At 33.0% G+C, this 15,109-nt stretch overlaps 4 protein-coding genes across 4 annotated transcripts; 2 read left to right on the top strand and 2 right to left on the bottom strand.

Moving 5' to 3' along the window:
• The first annotated feature begins 2,030 nt into the window (after nt 1-2,030).
• LOC105629642 (WEB family protein) lies at nt 2,031-3,081 on the top strand. Its single transcript, XM_012211258.4, has one exon. The coding sequence runs from the start codon at nt 2,180-2,182 to the stop codon at nt 2,897-2,899; it is 720 nt and encodes a 239-aa protein (XP_012066648.1). The 5' UTR covers nt 2,031-2,179; the 3' UTR covers nt 2,900-3,081.
• A 229-nt stretch (nt 3,082-3,310) lies between these two features.
• On the bottom strand, nt 3,311-5,076 carry LOC110009057 (large ribosomal subunit protein uL6m). Its single transcript, XM_020677644.3, has 2 exons — nt 4,931-5,076; nt 3,311-3,943 (listed from the first exon to the last, which is right to left on the bottom strand). Exon 2 carries the CDS (start codon nt 3,909-3,911, stop codon nt 3,603-3,605), a length of 309 nt encoding a protein of 102 aa, XP_020533303.1. The 5' UTR covers nt 3,912-3,943; nt 4,931-5,076; the 3' UTR covers nt 3,311-3,602.
• A 487-nt stretch (nt 5,077-5,563) lies between these two features.
• NFU2 (NIFU-like protein 2) lies at nt 5,564-8,274 on the top strand. The gene is made up of 4 exons (XM_012211257.3): nt 5,564-5,783; nt 5,874-5,985; nt 6,308-6,618; nt 7,888-8,274. Exons 1-4 carry the CDS (start codon nt 5,703-5,705, stop codon nt 8,074-8,076), a joined length of 693 nt encoding a protein of 230 aa, XP_012066647.1. The 5' UTR covers nt 5,564-5,702; the 3' UTR covers nt 8,077-8,274.
• Nucleotides 8,275-8,753: 479 nt separating this feature from the next.
• Nucleotides 8,754-14,523, bottom strand: LOC105629640 (Transducin/WD40 repeat-like superfamily protein). Its single transcript, XM_012211255.4, has 18 exons — nt 14,234-14,523; nt 13,923-14,003; nt 13,630-13,734; nt 13,362-13,516; nt 12,788-12,905; nt 12,578-12,676; nt 12,259-12,415; nt 12,056-12,164; nt 11,861-11,963; nt 11,565-11,715; nt 11,343-11,475; nt 11,121-11,227; nt 10,964-11,034; nt 10,783-10,843; nt 9,886-10,113; nt 9,713-9,797; nt 9,227-9,405; nt 8,754-8,985 (listed from the first exon to the last, which is right to left on the bottom strand). The coding sequence occupies exons 1-18, from the start codon at nt 14,414-14,416 to the stop codon at nt 8,900-8,902; spliced, it is 2,211 nt and encodes a 736-aa protein (XP_012066645.1). The 5' UTR covers nt 14,417-14,523; the 3' UTR covers nt 8,754-8,899.
• Nucleotides 14,524-15,109: the final 586 nt, after the last annotated feature.

Genomic DNA, 15,109 nt, shown 5'->3' with positions numbered 1-15,109 from the left:
AAATTGTATAAATCAGCCCTCACTTTAAAAATATATACCGAATCCCCACAAATAAATTTGTAATTCATAGAATTCATCCATGGGATAATATCGTTGAGATTAAAGTGTAATAAATTATTTGAAACATATCATAAAATAAAATTATTACTAGCAAACCAATAAAATTGAAATTAAATTACTATTTAATTTTTATGTTATGACAAAAAAGATTTATATTTTCAAATATTAATTAATCCCTCTATTTTGTTGTTGTAAAACTAAAGAGCTATTCTATTAAGATTTTTAATTTATCAACTAAAAATATCAAATACATTTGGAAAAATAATGATTCCAATTTTATTATTGAGATAAAAAAAATTAAATTTTATTGTCAAATCTTATCTAATAATTTAATATAAACACATTGATGGAATGTTATTTTTAATGAGTTTCTATTTAGAAATTAGAATAGCTAATCTAAGTTTTAGTATAAAAAGAAAACTTAGGATTTGATCTGATAATATAAGGTAAAAGAAAATTGAAAGTTTTGTCTTAAGGGTAAATTTGATATTTCATTATAATTTAATAAAAAATTTAACAGAATGACGATTAAGTTGAATGTTAATGAAATTAATAGAGAGATCATTTAATTGATTTTTGAAAATATAAATCTCAATTTATAAATTTCAATAAATTATAAAAATTAACTAGCAATTCACCCTAAATTTTGATTTATAAATTTGTTTGTGATTACTGCAAAAACCATTTATTTGATTGCTTATTATAAATCATCTAAAAGTATTACACCTATGCCTGAGTCATGACAAGCAGCACAAATACTGTTTTAGCCTCAAGCACCATCCTCCAAGCTATTTATTTTTAAAAAATACAAATTAACAATTCTGACCAGTAAAAATTCCCTATTTTGTTTTTTGAAAACAATAGAGAGAGAGCAAGAACACACTACAAATGCAAATCTCTTCTCATATCATTAATTTGAGAAGGACATGTTTATATGCGGTGGGGTGGTCGAGTCAATCAAATGTTGTTTTGGTTCAAAATTATGGGATTGTCTTCATATGATAATTCCATCAACTTGATCCATTGCTTAATACTTGCATTGCCTCTTGTGTGCATGGGTGGGTCGCTCTCTTCAATATTCGAATCATCCATGGAGCTATTAAACAAATTTTCAAACTTTAGTTTCGATTTGGGTAACTTTTTATTTGGTATGACAATACAACAATAGCTAAGTTTTAGTCTCAAATTAACCGGCATCGACTATATGAATCATTTGTAATTGCATCCGCTCAGAGTTCGTTGCAACAAGAACAGGCAAATCATAATATATATATATATATATATATATATATATATATATATATATATATATATATTAGCAACAATTAAGCTTTATTTCCAAATGAATCATTTGTTATTGTATCCGCTCAGAGTTCGTAGCAACAAGAATAGGCAAATCATAATATATATATATATATATATATATATATATATATATATATATATAACAATTAAGCTTTATTTCCAAACTAATCGGATCCGCTATATGAATCTCTTGTCATTATATCCATTCGGGTTCTTAACAACAAGGATAAGCAATATATATATATATGCACGCGCGCACATACATACATTTGGTATAAATGAACTTAAATATATTTATTTATTTATTTACAAAATTATAGAATTTTTGCCGGTTTGATTAATTATTAATTTTTAAAATTGAATTAATGGCAATAAAATTAACATTTCCTTTCATATTAGACATAAACATATAAATTCCAAAGAAATTTCACAAGAATTCATTTAAACCAACAAATAAAAAAGGCCTTAGAAAGAAAGAAGAAACCTAAAATATTCAAACTCCAATCCAATCCCAAGTAACAAAGACAAAGAGTATTAGTAAGTATAATCCCTTGTAAATCAATACGCCAACAATTGGTGGTTTACAAATCATAATCTACACGTCCACTTCCAAATTCCCTTTCGATGCTGTCTTAACCTTAAAACAACGGTCTCCCATCTCTAATGTCTCCTCTTTCTTATCAATCATTTTTTTTTAATATATCTTTTGAAGTAAAAGCAAAGAAAACCAAACCAAACTCATTGTCAAATAATCCCTTCTCATCCCTCCAAAACACACAACATAGCTAGCTAGTTACTCTCATTCATCTTCACCATGGAAGAAACCCCAACTCCTCTTCTTTCTCCAAAACCAAACGAAGACTATAGCTCCTTTGTCGACACTTCTCGCCCTTTTCGCTCTGTGAAAGAGGCTGTTGCCATATTCGGTGAACGCATTCTTGTCGGAGAAATATACTCTCCCAAGCCATATTACACTCCTCCTCCTAGCCATGACACTTCATGGATGCATTACTCATCTCCAAGTCCTATAAGCCCTATTTGTAAAGAAGATAATCATGAAGGAAGTAACAATAATAATGAATTCTTGGATACTTTAAAGAAACTAGAGGCAGAGCTTGAGCAAACAAAGGTGGAGTTGAAGGTACTAAAGGAGAGAGAGTCAGAGACAGAAATTGCAGTGGCTTCTTTGAATGCTGAGTTACACAAGAACATGTCTAAGTTGGCTGAGGCAGAGGCAGCAGCAGCTAAAAAGGCAGCGGCTGCAGCAAGGGTAAGTTTTGAAAAGAGAGAAGATGTTTTTAAAGAGGAAGAAAAGAACAGAGAGTTTATGATAAGAATGGAGAATTCACCAAATTTGGCTCAAATATTGAGTCTTGGAGAAGAGAGAGGATATTTTGGAGGTAAAAAGGAGAGGAAGGTGATGAAGAAGAAGCCTTTAGTTCCTCTTCTGGGAGATTTTTTCTTCAGGAAAAAGGGGTCATCCAACAAAACACTTAATAACCCTCTTTATGCATCTGCTCATGGTGTGTATTAATTAGGGAAAAATTTGTAGCAAACTAAGTTCATGATTTGTTTCAGGTTGAATTTAATTTGATTTCTCAGAGTTTGTTGTGTGGTTGTTTGTATCTATGTTCATGTAAAATAACTAAAACTTCTTATTGCTTGTTATTTCTATAAAGTTTTGCAGTCAAGCAGAGAGAGAATTTGAATTTATTATATTTTTTTGTTAAAGTGGACTTTGTTCTTAACTAATTGGATCAAGGCTCTTAATTGCACTAATTGTTAATTTCTACAGATAGACCAAAAACATAATCCCTACATTTCTGCTAGCAGCAAGGCAAATCTTGAAGGCCTAAAAGCTATTTTTACTTCTGCAATCTAATGGTTAAAGACCTTAAAAAAATTCACATGCATGGTACAAAATAACATATAGAAATGCAAAATATAAAGAACAAATGTCTATGTCAATTGAAGGGGAAAGAAAAACCTTATGTTCATTTTGGTGTTTTTCTAATCTAATGAAAATAAAGCCCCTAACGGACAAGCAGAAACTTTGTTGAATCACCAGTTATGTCATTGCAAAAAACTAAACTAATTTAAATTTTTTACTTCTAAATTGTTCCTACATTTCAAACCATAAATTTAACTTGGTTTTACAGAACAAAAAATTGTACTTCAAACCAAGGAACTACTCACCACACGTAATTCACTATCAGTCTTGTGCATTCTTGCTTCCATTACTTCGACTTTTTCCCTTGTTTCTTTTTTATCACTTCATCAATGTACATTATACCTTTGCCTTTGTAAACTTCAGGAGGCTTGCAACTACGAACAGAGGCAGCAAACTGGTGCACCCTTTGCTTGTCAATTCCAGTGCAACAAACAACATTGTTCTTGAAGCAGAAAACGCGAACAGCAGGAGGCACTGTGAGTTCAACCTCATGACTGTATCCCAACTTGAGATATAAGAGACGGCCTTCTGCTTCTGCTCTGGCTTTGTATCCAACACCAACAATCTTAAGAAAGCGAAAAAATTTGGCATCCATTATGCTCAAGTATATTGGTCACACGAACAGTCCTGAGATAAAATAAATGGCACTAGTTCAAAAAAATATTCATATCCAAACAAAATCTTGATGGGAGAAACATATGTGTGCATATGCACAAAAAGAACAGGTAATTATGTTTCAAGAGGAATATTTCTATTGATGATTGGCATTTTGCTGCAATCATAATAAAACAGTTTGGAAGTTGGCGATTGCCTCCCAGGAAATCGAACAAATAAAAGGTAGGAGAAAGCTGCCTCTAACTTGAGACAAGAACCTTTTTTTAAAAGAAAGGGAATTTTTTGACATGATAGGAGAACATTGCCAGAAGATCAAAAGAAGTTTGTTTCTGTAATTATTGATTTGACCTAGACGTCAACCCAGCAAATGAATCAAGTTGGTTAGAAATCATTAAATCAATAAGTGTCATCAATGAAACTAGCACAAAAATGTCAACTACGTTTAAACTAATCAAGTAAATCCCAACTGCATGTAATAATTTCCTTAATTCCTCAGGTTTATGAACTAGAATTATCAAATATTTTAAATGTAATTCTCAATTCAATGTAAGATGCAGATAGCATATAATATGAAAGAACTCAACTTCAAAAAACCAGATAAACTACAAGTGCAAAATTTTTCATAAAAGATTAATAAAAGCATTAAACATATCGAAACCCAAACATCTGATGATCAAAATATTAATGAGAGCTTATACAATACCAAGTTTCAAACTTTATCAGCAGTTAAAAGAGTAAAGTTTGAACTTACACATTAGTCCTAATCTAACAACACAAAAAAAAAAAAAAAAAAAAAAAAAAAAAAAAAAAAACATGTCCTTTGAATCTAAAATTTTCGTTTTCATTTTCTTCTCGTTATGATGCTAAGAACAATCACTTGATGATCCAGTTCAATTTCAAGATTTCTTGCCTCTTTAGAGGAATAGATGTCGTTGAAAGCATCCACTGATTTAATCAAGAAGAAAAAAATCATGAAACTTGAGAGACCGTTGTTTTTACCTCAATGTTGCCGGAACTTAAATAACTCTAAGGCGCCGGTGGTTGGAGCTTGGGAGCCGGATTTTTCCTTCTTTAGGGAGTGAGTGTAATTAAGACGATAAAAATGGAAAGGCTGAATAAGCAAGAAAAGCTAGTGAATGTTTTGAGCTTCGAAACGACGTAGTTTATAATTCATTGGTTTATTTCCCCTAACCGGTTCGTTAAGATTGCCTCCGGGTTTGACCGGATAAACATCTGGCCAAAAATAACTGTAAACCGAATGGGTTTGATCACGGTTTAAGCTATCAAGCCTTTTACCTGGGCCTCCAATGATATTTGAATTTATAATATTTGAGAAAAAATATTTGTAGTTTCATGATAATTATAAACTTCACTTTTTATTTTATCTTTTTTTTTTTTGGTTTGACAATCTTCAAAATTGTAATTAGTTTTAACCTTCACTAATCCAAATATTCGGTTTTGCTACATACTTATGGAACCAAGTGGTCCGGTTTAAAACATTGAAAACAACTTGAACTAGAACTCTCCCTGCCAATATCAAAACAAACAGAACCAAAACTCCCAGATTCCAGCCACATTTTCCAATCAAAACAAAATTAAATTATACATAGCCCTCCATTTTCGACCATTAAACAAAAAAGGCGGCGCTAACCTCCATAAATCGCAGAGCAGAGCTTAGACAAAGATTGAAATCTATATTTCATCAAGCAATCAATCAATTGGCTTTGGGTTTTACTTTTTTTTTTTTTAGCTAACAATCAAGAGAAGGATCATGCAAGCTGTGGTGCTTAACCCGATTTATTGTAGGGCCCAGCAAACCCCAGACTCTCCTTCCTCTTCTCATCCCTTTAAGGTATTTACTTTGTTTCTCTGTAAAGTTCCTTTTTTTGTCTTTTTGAAATAATCAGCTAAAATGAACTTGTAATGAATCTCAAATTTGTAGAGTTCGAGTTTATTTGCTACTCAAGTCTCGCTTAAGCGGGAACGCAATCAGCTGCGGCGTATCCCATGTCGTTCCCTGCGGATTCGGTTGCCTGCGTTTAATCGGAGGCTAGGTTTGTTTCTGCTTACTTTCAATTTGAAGAAGATTCAAATTTAGAGGCTTATATAATTGATTGCTTCCTGTTTCTCTTTTTCAATCTGAGTGTGTGTATAATTGTGAATATGTGCGAAAATCTCTTTGAAGTTATGTCTTTTATGTTTGTTTTTTTTTTTTGGCCCTTTTTAGTGTTTGTATAATGTTCTTAAGAGAGTTTTGATAACACAACGTTTATTTCGATTTTGGTTGATAGCATATGGACTTAGTTTTCTCTTCTTTTATTGTTGGTCAACTTTTAAATGGTTCGTTATTAAATTACTTCATTTGATGATTTGCAGTCTTAAGGGCTGTTGCTACACCAGAATCAGCATTGGAATTGCCACTAACTGCAGAGAATGTGGAGAGTGTATTGGATGAGGTTCGACCATATCTCATTGCTGATGGGGGTAATGTGGCTTTACATGAGATTGATGGCAATGTTGTGAGGTTGAAGCTACAAGGAGCATGTGGCTCTTGTCCAAGTTCTGTTATGACGATGAAAATGGGTATTGAGCGTCGCTTAATGGAAAAGATTCCTGAAATAGTTGCAGTAGAACCAGTAGCAGATGAAGAAACCGGACTTGAGCTAAATGAAGAAAATATCGAGAAGGTAATCGCATGACTGACTTTAATCTTATTGTTACTTCTTCGTTTATGGCTTCCGTACGTGGTTCTGTTACTTTTGTTTGAAAGATTTGGTCTTGCATATACTTCTGTAAATAACTCATTTGGGATGAATTAAAAGAAGTGAATAGATGGTGAAAATCTCACTTCTGAAAGGACTGAACTCTATGCAGACTAAATATTGTGGGTTGCACATTAATTGTATTTCACATTAATGTTTGATTACTTTTTCTTTGTGGTCTTTAATGTTTAATTACCTTTTCTTTGCTGCCAATTTCCAATAACATGTAGGTTTTCCAAAACTGTTTTTCTACACCTGTTTAAAGTTCTAACTAAAAGACGGTTTCACTTAAGTTCTGGTTCCTGGAAAATCATTTGCTATCATCTTTTATCTGCCAGAGAATTCTAAAACACTCCAGTTTCTTTCATTTACAATTTGTGTGATACTTCCTTCTTTCAAGGGTTTTACATTTAATTCCTGTTGGGCAGTTTGAGCAATATTTTCTGCTCACCACATATATTTAGCCTCAAAAGGTATAATTAGCATCTCAGGACTTCTCTCTGCCAGTTTCATCCACCTGCAACTACTAGTTAGGCAGTCACAAAATGTTTTCTGTATATGAACAGTCCTTTACAGAGGGTGTTTGGTTTTAAATACTTGTGAGTGGATTTATTTTTATGCCTTTTTTCTATGTCTAAACATTTGTGAGAGAACAAAGTCGTCACTCCTTTAACTAAGGGAAATTAGTGCTAGTAATACTGTTAAACAAGAATTTATGAAGTACGGTTGACCTCTATTATTAGGTAACTGGCTTCTATGGGCCACAAGAACATGCCATCAATGGTAAACAAAAGGAGCTGCTTGACTTTCTGTATTCATTTTGGTGATATAAAAGTACTCGAATGAGATATAAATTTAATTTTTTTAGCTATCTTTACTTTGACAATTATTTACACTGTAAATTTTGGTCAATGGTAAGAAATGCAACAGCCTCTTAATAGTGATTTAGTTCTTTCTTCAAGAGCCCCTGGAATTTGTAGGTGTGTGATTTGCGCTGTTGAGATGAAAGTTTTTGCATGACACAATTATCCATAAAGGCTGCTTTACATGACATTGGGGATTTTTGTTATGTTTTGGTTCTCTTTTACCGGAGTCTGCACCACATAAATGCTGCAGTGAAAGTTCAAATAATGTGCTTCCACTTGCAGTTATTATGATCTAGTTAACTTATTGTGTGAGTGTTAATCATGTCAGGTGCTTGAAGAAATTAGGCCATACCTTGTTGGGGCAGCTGGAGGATCTCTTGAACTAGTAGCAATCGAAGAGCCAATAGTGAAAGTCCGAATCACAGGTCCAGCGGCTGGTGTCATGACTGTTCGAGTAGCTGTTACACAGAAATTACGAGAGAAAATTCCAGCCATTGCTGCAGTTCAGCTTCTATAAACGAAACATGCTCGCAAACTTTTGACGCTATGCCATTCAGCGACGTCCTCAAATAAATAAACTGAGAGCAAGTAGACTCATAAACCTGTATAAATAGTCATATACTGTGTGTACAGCTGAGTTAATCTTAATGCAATTGTTGAATGTTATTTAAAAATTCAATTTGAGGAAATTTGAAAGCGAAAACTCGATTTATTATGTTTTAGTGTGTTTGACATTTTTATCTTTATGGCAATTTCTTTTTACACCTGCACCTGCTAAAGTAGGAAACATCGCTTCAACAGTAGTGTTTTCTTTTACACTTGAGAATGGTGTTCAGAAATCTTATTATTTTGAACATATAGATTAAAATATCTTGAATTAATTATCATACTAATCTACCAGAAGTAACATTGAAAAACAATATGTATCGGTTTTTCTTTTATTGGTTGTTCTATTAAAAAGAAAAAAAAAAAAAAAGGAGAGAGAAAGAAATCAAGAGTACCTAAAACATTCAATAACACAAATTTCAAGAAATGCACGAAACCTTTCAATTTATAAATACATATAAATATATTAGACAATTAATAAATCAACATAGAACCAGTATTGGCTTTGTCAAAATTATAACTGAGGCCTTATCCAGATAATATAGGCAACAGCTAAATCAACCACTCGCTACCTCAACGCTCAACCTAGTGTATCTGTATTTGCTTGAACACCATCTTGTATCATACAATCCAGCACATGAGCATCTCTCAAATCCCAGTCATCCTTCAATGTCATGTGATGTGCAATCTTTTCCCAACCAGTGTGAACAATAAATGCTGCTTTTTTTATCATCCTAATGACAATAGAGTTTGATCAATGAATCAGCACCAGCAGTGAATAACCAGGGTTGCCTTGGATGAAACTTACAATCCAATATTCCTGCAATATCATGAGAAACAATTAAAGTGTAATCATTTTTCTCAACTCAAAAGTGCATACGATATATAATTAGATCTGACATGAAAAAACACAGTCTGTACAAAATTTACATAAGATAGGGGATACATATCTATTATTCCTAAAATTAATGGCGCATCCACTTTATTTTGACTAATTAATTGATCTTATGGTGATCAACGGTTCTGCATGTCAAGAAGACGCGTACTGGTAAAAAACTCACCTCTACCATTTGAGGTTGAATGTCCACGAAGAATTTCCAGTGGAACAATAAGAGGGTTCTGGTTAAGATCAGAATAAACCATGCCATGAAAAACATATGCAGTGCAATCATCAGAACACGATGCAAATAGGGGGTACGAACGATGGAATGCCACATTGGTTATATCTTTTGGATGACACCTGAGAAGTTCCAAAATCATCAAAGACAAATCAGCATATCAGATAAAATATGTAAATGGAACACCAGAAAGCTGCATACATTACATTTACTAGTGCTTGAAATTTGTAATTATATAACACCTGAAATTCAATTAGTTAAACAAAGCATTCCACTTGAAATATTTTGCCTGTTGGTGAACTATCTCCTTAACTAAGGTAAATATTTTAAGCACAATTGTGATATACTTAAAATTAATGAAGGGAAAAATATTGCTAATATTATAATGTGGGCACTTATAAGGGCAGAAAAAAGAAATCTCCGACATACTTGAGAATTTTGTAAGGCTTTGATGAAAGGTCCATATCAAACCAACATAATTTTCCCTCCTTGCTTCCCACAATTACATTATCACCTGCATCGAAAGGAAACCTTAGATATATGACTAGAACAAGAAATAAATACAAGGTGTGAAAAATCATAAATGGGAATGGAGGTAAAACCAGCAGGATGAACTGAAATAGAGGAAACTTCGCGGAGTCCTGTCTCAAGCTTCTTAATCAGCTTGTGCTTCAACAAATCATAAACACGAACATTTTTCTTTGTTGCAACAAAGAAAACAGAACGAGTAGGATGAAAAACTGATGTTACTGGAAGTCCATGCAGCTTAAAAGGTAGTCTTTGTGTAAGCTTCTTAGAGAGCTGGTGTATGAGAATAGCTTTTGATTCACGTGATTAACAAGTCAAGAAAATGCAAATGTGTTCGAATACATGCCTATTTCTACTTCACACACAAATATCTGCCTACCTTGGGGGAAAATCAAATTTACATAACAATCCTTGGATAATTAACCAATGTTTCAATATTGATATGCATCAACATAATCATATTGCACCTAATCAAAAGCATAACCATTTGCAGAATTCCCTCATCACAAGTTATACCTTAAAAGGGAATCATTATAGTCCTATGATGATCCTTGACTAAATAGGAACAGAACTATAACTACATATCACATAGACAAGGTCCATAACCTTGATTTACCAAGATGTAGAAATTTCTAGGATATTAATTCTTTACCATCCAGATGTTACCCTAAGTAACATTCCTTACTTTTATATTCTTGAGAACATACAGATGAACCTTAAGTTTTCACAAAAAGATGGAATACGTCCACCAACTGAGAGCAATAGAAAACCATCCTCACCAACACATAAAACAGACATCAGTTAACAGGCGTGAAGGTGTCGTTTTTACAATAACGGAAGCCAAAAAACAGACAAATACATAATATAAACATGGAAACAAATTGATAAAGAAACAATAAAAACCTAGCAAGAAAGATCAACATAATTCATACATGCAGAAGTTTAATTAAATAGGAGCAAAAGAAGGATATCAGCTGGCATCACGCTGCACAAATAGTCCCCTTTACGATGCCATTCTACTGAAGATACAGTCTGCAAGAAACCATAATGTAAAAAGTTAATAAACCCAAAAAGGAGTTTCAAACAAATATCTTCCAATAACCATAGATGAAGAGAAAACTGCAGTCAACATATGAATACAAGAGGAATTACCCTAAAATGCCGCAACTTTATTCCTCCATGAATGTTGTCTTGAAGCCAGCTCAAACTGGAACTTGTTTTATCTGTACATACATGATAATTTTATGTGAGAATTGGAAAATATTCATTTCTATCTGTTGTTGATAATGATAGCTATTTTTACACAGACCAGAATCATCTGAAACAGTAGGTGTCTCAACATGAAGTAGTTCCTTCACTTTTTTTTGCACTTCTCCACTGCCCAATCCAGTATTGAGAACAATTACATCTTGTCCCCTGCAGAATTATTCTTCATCAAATTAAAATGCAAGAAAATGAAATTTGCAAACTAGAGAACATTTGGGTTAAAAAAATTAAGCACACTGCAATTGAGAAACGAAATTATTCTTACACAGATACTGCCAAGATAGGAAGCTCATGAGAAGGATTCCATGCTACACATTGGACAGCTTCACCAAGCTCCCATATTTTAATACATCTACCCGTCTCAACCTCCCAAACACGTACAGTTCCGTCAGTTGCACCTTTTTAAAGATGATTACACCATGAGATAGATGCCCAATGATAATGAAAATTTTCTTGGGAAAGACAACTATTAAGATGATATACAAACCTGAAGCAATCCATTGTCCTGAAGCTTCAGTGGAAATTGACATAACTGCACCTTTATGACCTCTATACTCAAGATAGCATGTCACAGGGTAAGGCTTAAGATCTCTTCTACTTGGCAGCTTAGGTTTCAATGATTCAGGATCAATATTAATCTGAAATATAGCAAGGAAGAATTTTCATTAGCTTGACTGCGTAGAAGCGGACTGGACTAATACAAAGATCTTGCAAGAAAATCATCAAAAGCTATATTTTACAAGCATTCAAAAACATGGTCTTCAACAGGGGTCACCAACTTACACGTTTCTTACGAACTCTAGGGCACAAGTATAGATCCAAACAACGTTCAAAAGAGTCCTTAACAGCATTCTCATATGCAGGGATGCTTCTTAGAGATGTAAACCTAATCAGAGATAATTTTTTTTTAAGATACTAGATATTCAAAAATAAAACTAGAAATGGAAATAAGAATCATAGACCAAGATTTTGAATCACCGTTTAGGTATAAATTTAGGTCGGTCTTCCTCATCCATCAGCATATAAGAATTAATCTCTTCTTGTGTTGGGACGTATTCCAGGGAAGGATTATACGACTCCTCATGGCCTGAAACAAAAATCAGTATAAGATATATCATGTGCATAAAATTCTGAAACTTTAAAAAAAAAAAAAAAAAAATTGCAGGTATTGAAAATGGTACCTGGCAATTTTGGCTTTGGTGCAGGGATGTAAGATAAATGTGCAGCCTTTTCAGCTGAGCCAGAATCATCACCCCACAACAAGTGAAAACGTGGTTCTTCTTTTGGCTTGTCAAACTTTATTAAACCTTTACGAATTGCCCTAACATACTTTACAACCTATATATTCCAAAGTGAGATCAATGAACCATGTTAAAATTTTGACCAAGAGATGCCAAGCGTAAGTCATATAATTGCTTATTCAGAAATAATAAATCCCAATATAAAGGCTAAGAAAACACTTGGCCAATTCCATGGTTTGGAACCAAAAAGAAAAATTACCATTTTAGCTTCCCATTTTGAGGGAGTAAATCGCCTCTTTGGTTCGGGAGCATTTGACAGTGGATGCTTCGCATCCCAGTCGAACCAGTCGCTGTAAGTCTGAAAAAACACATAAAAACACAAAAATTCAGCATAATAATATACATAATATGACAAATTAATCATGAAAACTAAAAGTAGTCAACAGGAAAATTAATGAGAACTACAGACCGGATATGGTTCAAAGTCAAGATGCGGAGCCTTTCCTTTGACCAATCGACGAATAACTTTTATTTCTTCTTTTGTTAGTTCTACCACTTCATCATTGTATTCATCATAAATTTTGCGCCTGAAAATAACCAAAATTGGATATTAAAAAAAACACAAATAAATAGTACCTTTATGTGTGTTAACAAAAAGGACTTAAATTTCAGTAATCAGAAATGGAATTATAGTAATTAATGTATGGACAACAAAAACAGAATAAAAGCATATAAACAAACAGCTGATTCATATCAAATTCCTGACACTGATGCCAATCAATGATTCCAACATTTCATACAGTGTAGCAGCAACTGAAAAAAAAAACATCCCAGCCAAAAAAGTTGCAGTCAGTAATCAATGCAAAATTGGGAGGGATAAGTTCCTAGAATGGCTGGAGAACAGTTGCCTGGATTACAGAGTTACAAACCATTTATATTCATCCTGATTCAGTTAAACCTCAGATTCATGAAGTGAAAAAAGAAAATGTGTTCCCATTGATGATAACCAAAAAATGAGAAAATAATTACAACTGGAAACTCACCAATTTTCTGAATCATCAGCGCTTGCAAGAAACGACTCCAGTTTATCTTGCCTCTCCTTCTTTGTTATTTTCCTCCCAGCTATATCATATCCAATATGTTTTTCATCCTCGTACCACTTCAAGGGAACATCTCCAACCGTATTTCGAGGAGCCACCTTATAAAACATAAACAATATAATTAAAACTTCCAGTAAATAATGGTAAAGCATTAAGTAAATATATAATTCAATTTGAAAAGGAAAGAAGGGGAGTAGAAGAAGCAATAAACCTCATCCTCAGAGGAATCACTTTCTTCAGCAACTTTATCAGATTCTGAACCTTCACTTTGATCTTCATTGTCCACGCTATCATTATTGTCAGTGTCAATAGAATCCTGCAATAGTTTACTCTTATTGTAATTTCTACCTTCATTGTTATCTCTTTTTCTATCATGTCTTTTGTTTCAAAGACCAACTCATAGATAAAACCAAAATTTGAAAAATATAAACCTTGATCTTTCCATATTTCTTGGCACGTAGTGCATTTGCATATCAAAAGAAAATGAAGGAAATTACCATGTACCTCATCTCCAGATGAATTGCTTTCTCCAGCTTCTGAATCCCCAGATGATTCAAAATACTCGCCCTCAGAATCAGAAAGTTCCTAATTTGACAAACATTAACTCAATGATACCAACTACTACAAATTGAAATTAACAGTTCAAAAAACCAACACATTGTAGTATAAGCATGTACAAATGTACGCTTAACCCAAACTAACTAAGAATTACAAGCAAATGAAAAGGTTAAAAGCTTCTAAAATTTATAAACAAGGTCCTAACTCCAAAATATAACTGCAAATTTCTGTTTGTTTCTTGAGAATATAGTAGTTACCTCAAACTCAGACTCGGAATCAGTAGCAATTTCTTTTTCTTCCAGATAGTGTTCAGGCTCTTCACTATTATTAAGTTTGTCTTCCTTTGATTGGTTTTTTATACTCTTTTCTTTGTTTTTATTATTCTTGTTCTTCTGCTTCGCTGAATTCATCTGAAGGGACTGTTTCTTGCCCGCCCTCATTCTCACTCGATGAAAGATTTCGTCTTTCTCTCTAGGAACAAGAGTTGAGTTAGGATGAAGAGAAGGCTGCAAGAAAGGAAAAGGAATTTGGGGTTAGGGTTTTTGGGGTTTTGTGGTTAAGAACTGTAGAGTTTTGAATCCAATCACACTGTAACTGGGCTTCAATTCCATGGCCCAATGTTTTATTTGGTAGAAATAGAAACCTTAAAGAGAAAATAAAAAATAAAAAATAAACAGAAATAAAAATATAGGCTTGTTTTCTAAAAATAAATAATAAGGGTCCGATTTTATTTTTAAAAATCTACATCTTTTTTTTTTTTAATCATCATACAAAAAATCTAAACTACTTAATGACTTTTTTAAAACTGTGGTTTGGTTCATAACTTAGCTTAATTGACTTCTGTCCAATGTTTTATCTCATGTAGAGGGACTCAATAATAAAATGGGAATCAAGATTATATTAGAAAGATTAGCACTAGTTTTAGTAATGAAAACAAAACTCTCGTAATTCAACAACTGCCATTTTATATAATTAGTTCAGTTATAAATAGAAAAACCAAAATCTAAAACGATCGTCAAACTTCAGAACTCTCTTGTTTTGATTATTTAAGATTCGTTTATTTCCGTAAAATACCCTGCATAAATATTTTTTCCACAATTTTTTTTGTTGTTTGGAGCACTCAGAAAAATAAG

This window comes from Jatropha curcas, chromosome 6 (assembly GCF_041381405.1).
Source record: "Jatropha curcas cultivar XTBG-Jc1 chromosome 6, XTBG_Jcur_1.0, whole genome shotgun sequence".
Taxonomy (NCBI): Eukaryota; Viridiplantae; Streptophyta; class Magnoliopsida; order Malpighiales; family Euphorbiaceae; genus Jatropha; species Jatropha curcas.
This window is presented reverse-complemented; position numbering and strand designations above follow the sequence as displayed.

Coding starts and splice junctions, on each gene's coding strand:
- LOC105629640 (XM_012211255.4), bottom strand. CDS start 14,416: ATGAGGGCGGGCAAGAAACAGTCCCTTCAGATGAATTCAGCGAAGCAG. Junction 13,735..13,922: donor GCAATTCATCTGGAGATGAG/GTACATGGTAAT, acceptor AAACTATTGCAG/GATTCTATTGACACTGACAA. Junction 10,844..10,963: donor TAAAGTTGCGGCATTTTAGG/GTAATTCCTCTT, acceptor GGTTTCTTGCAG/ACTGTATCTTCAGTAGAATG.
- LOC110009057 (XM_020677644.3), bottom strand. CDS start 3,911: ATGGATGCCAAATTTTTTCGCTTTCTTAAGATTGTTGGTGTTGGATAC.
- LOC105629642 (XM_012211258.4), top strand. CDS start 2,180: ATGGAAGAAACCCCAACTCCTCTTCTTTCTCCAAAACCAAACGAAGAC.
- NFU2 (XM_012211257.3), top strand. CDS start 5,703: ATGCAAGCTGTGGTGCTTAACCCGATTTATTGTAGGGCCCAGCAAACC. Junction 5,784..5,873: donor CCTCTTCTCATCCCTTTAAG/GTATTTACTTTG, acceptor TCAAATTTGTAG/AGTTCGAGTTTATTTGCTAC. Junction 6,619..7,887: donor ATGAAGAAAATATCGAGAAG/GTAATCGCATGA, acceptor TAATCATGTCAG/GTGCTTGAAGAAATTAGGCC.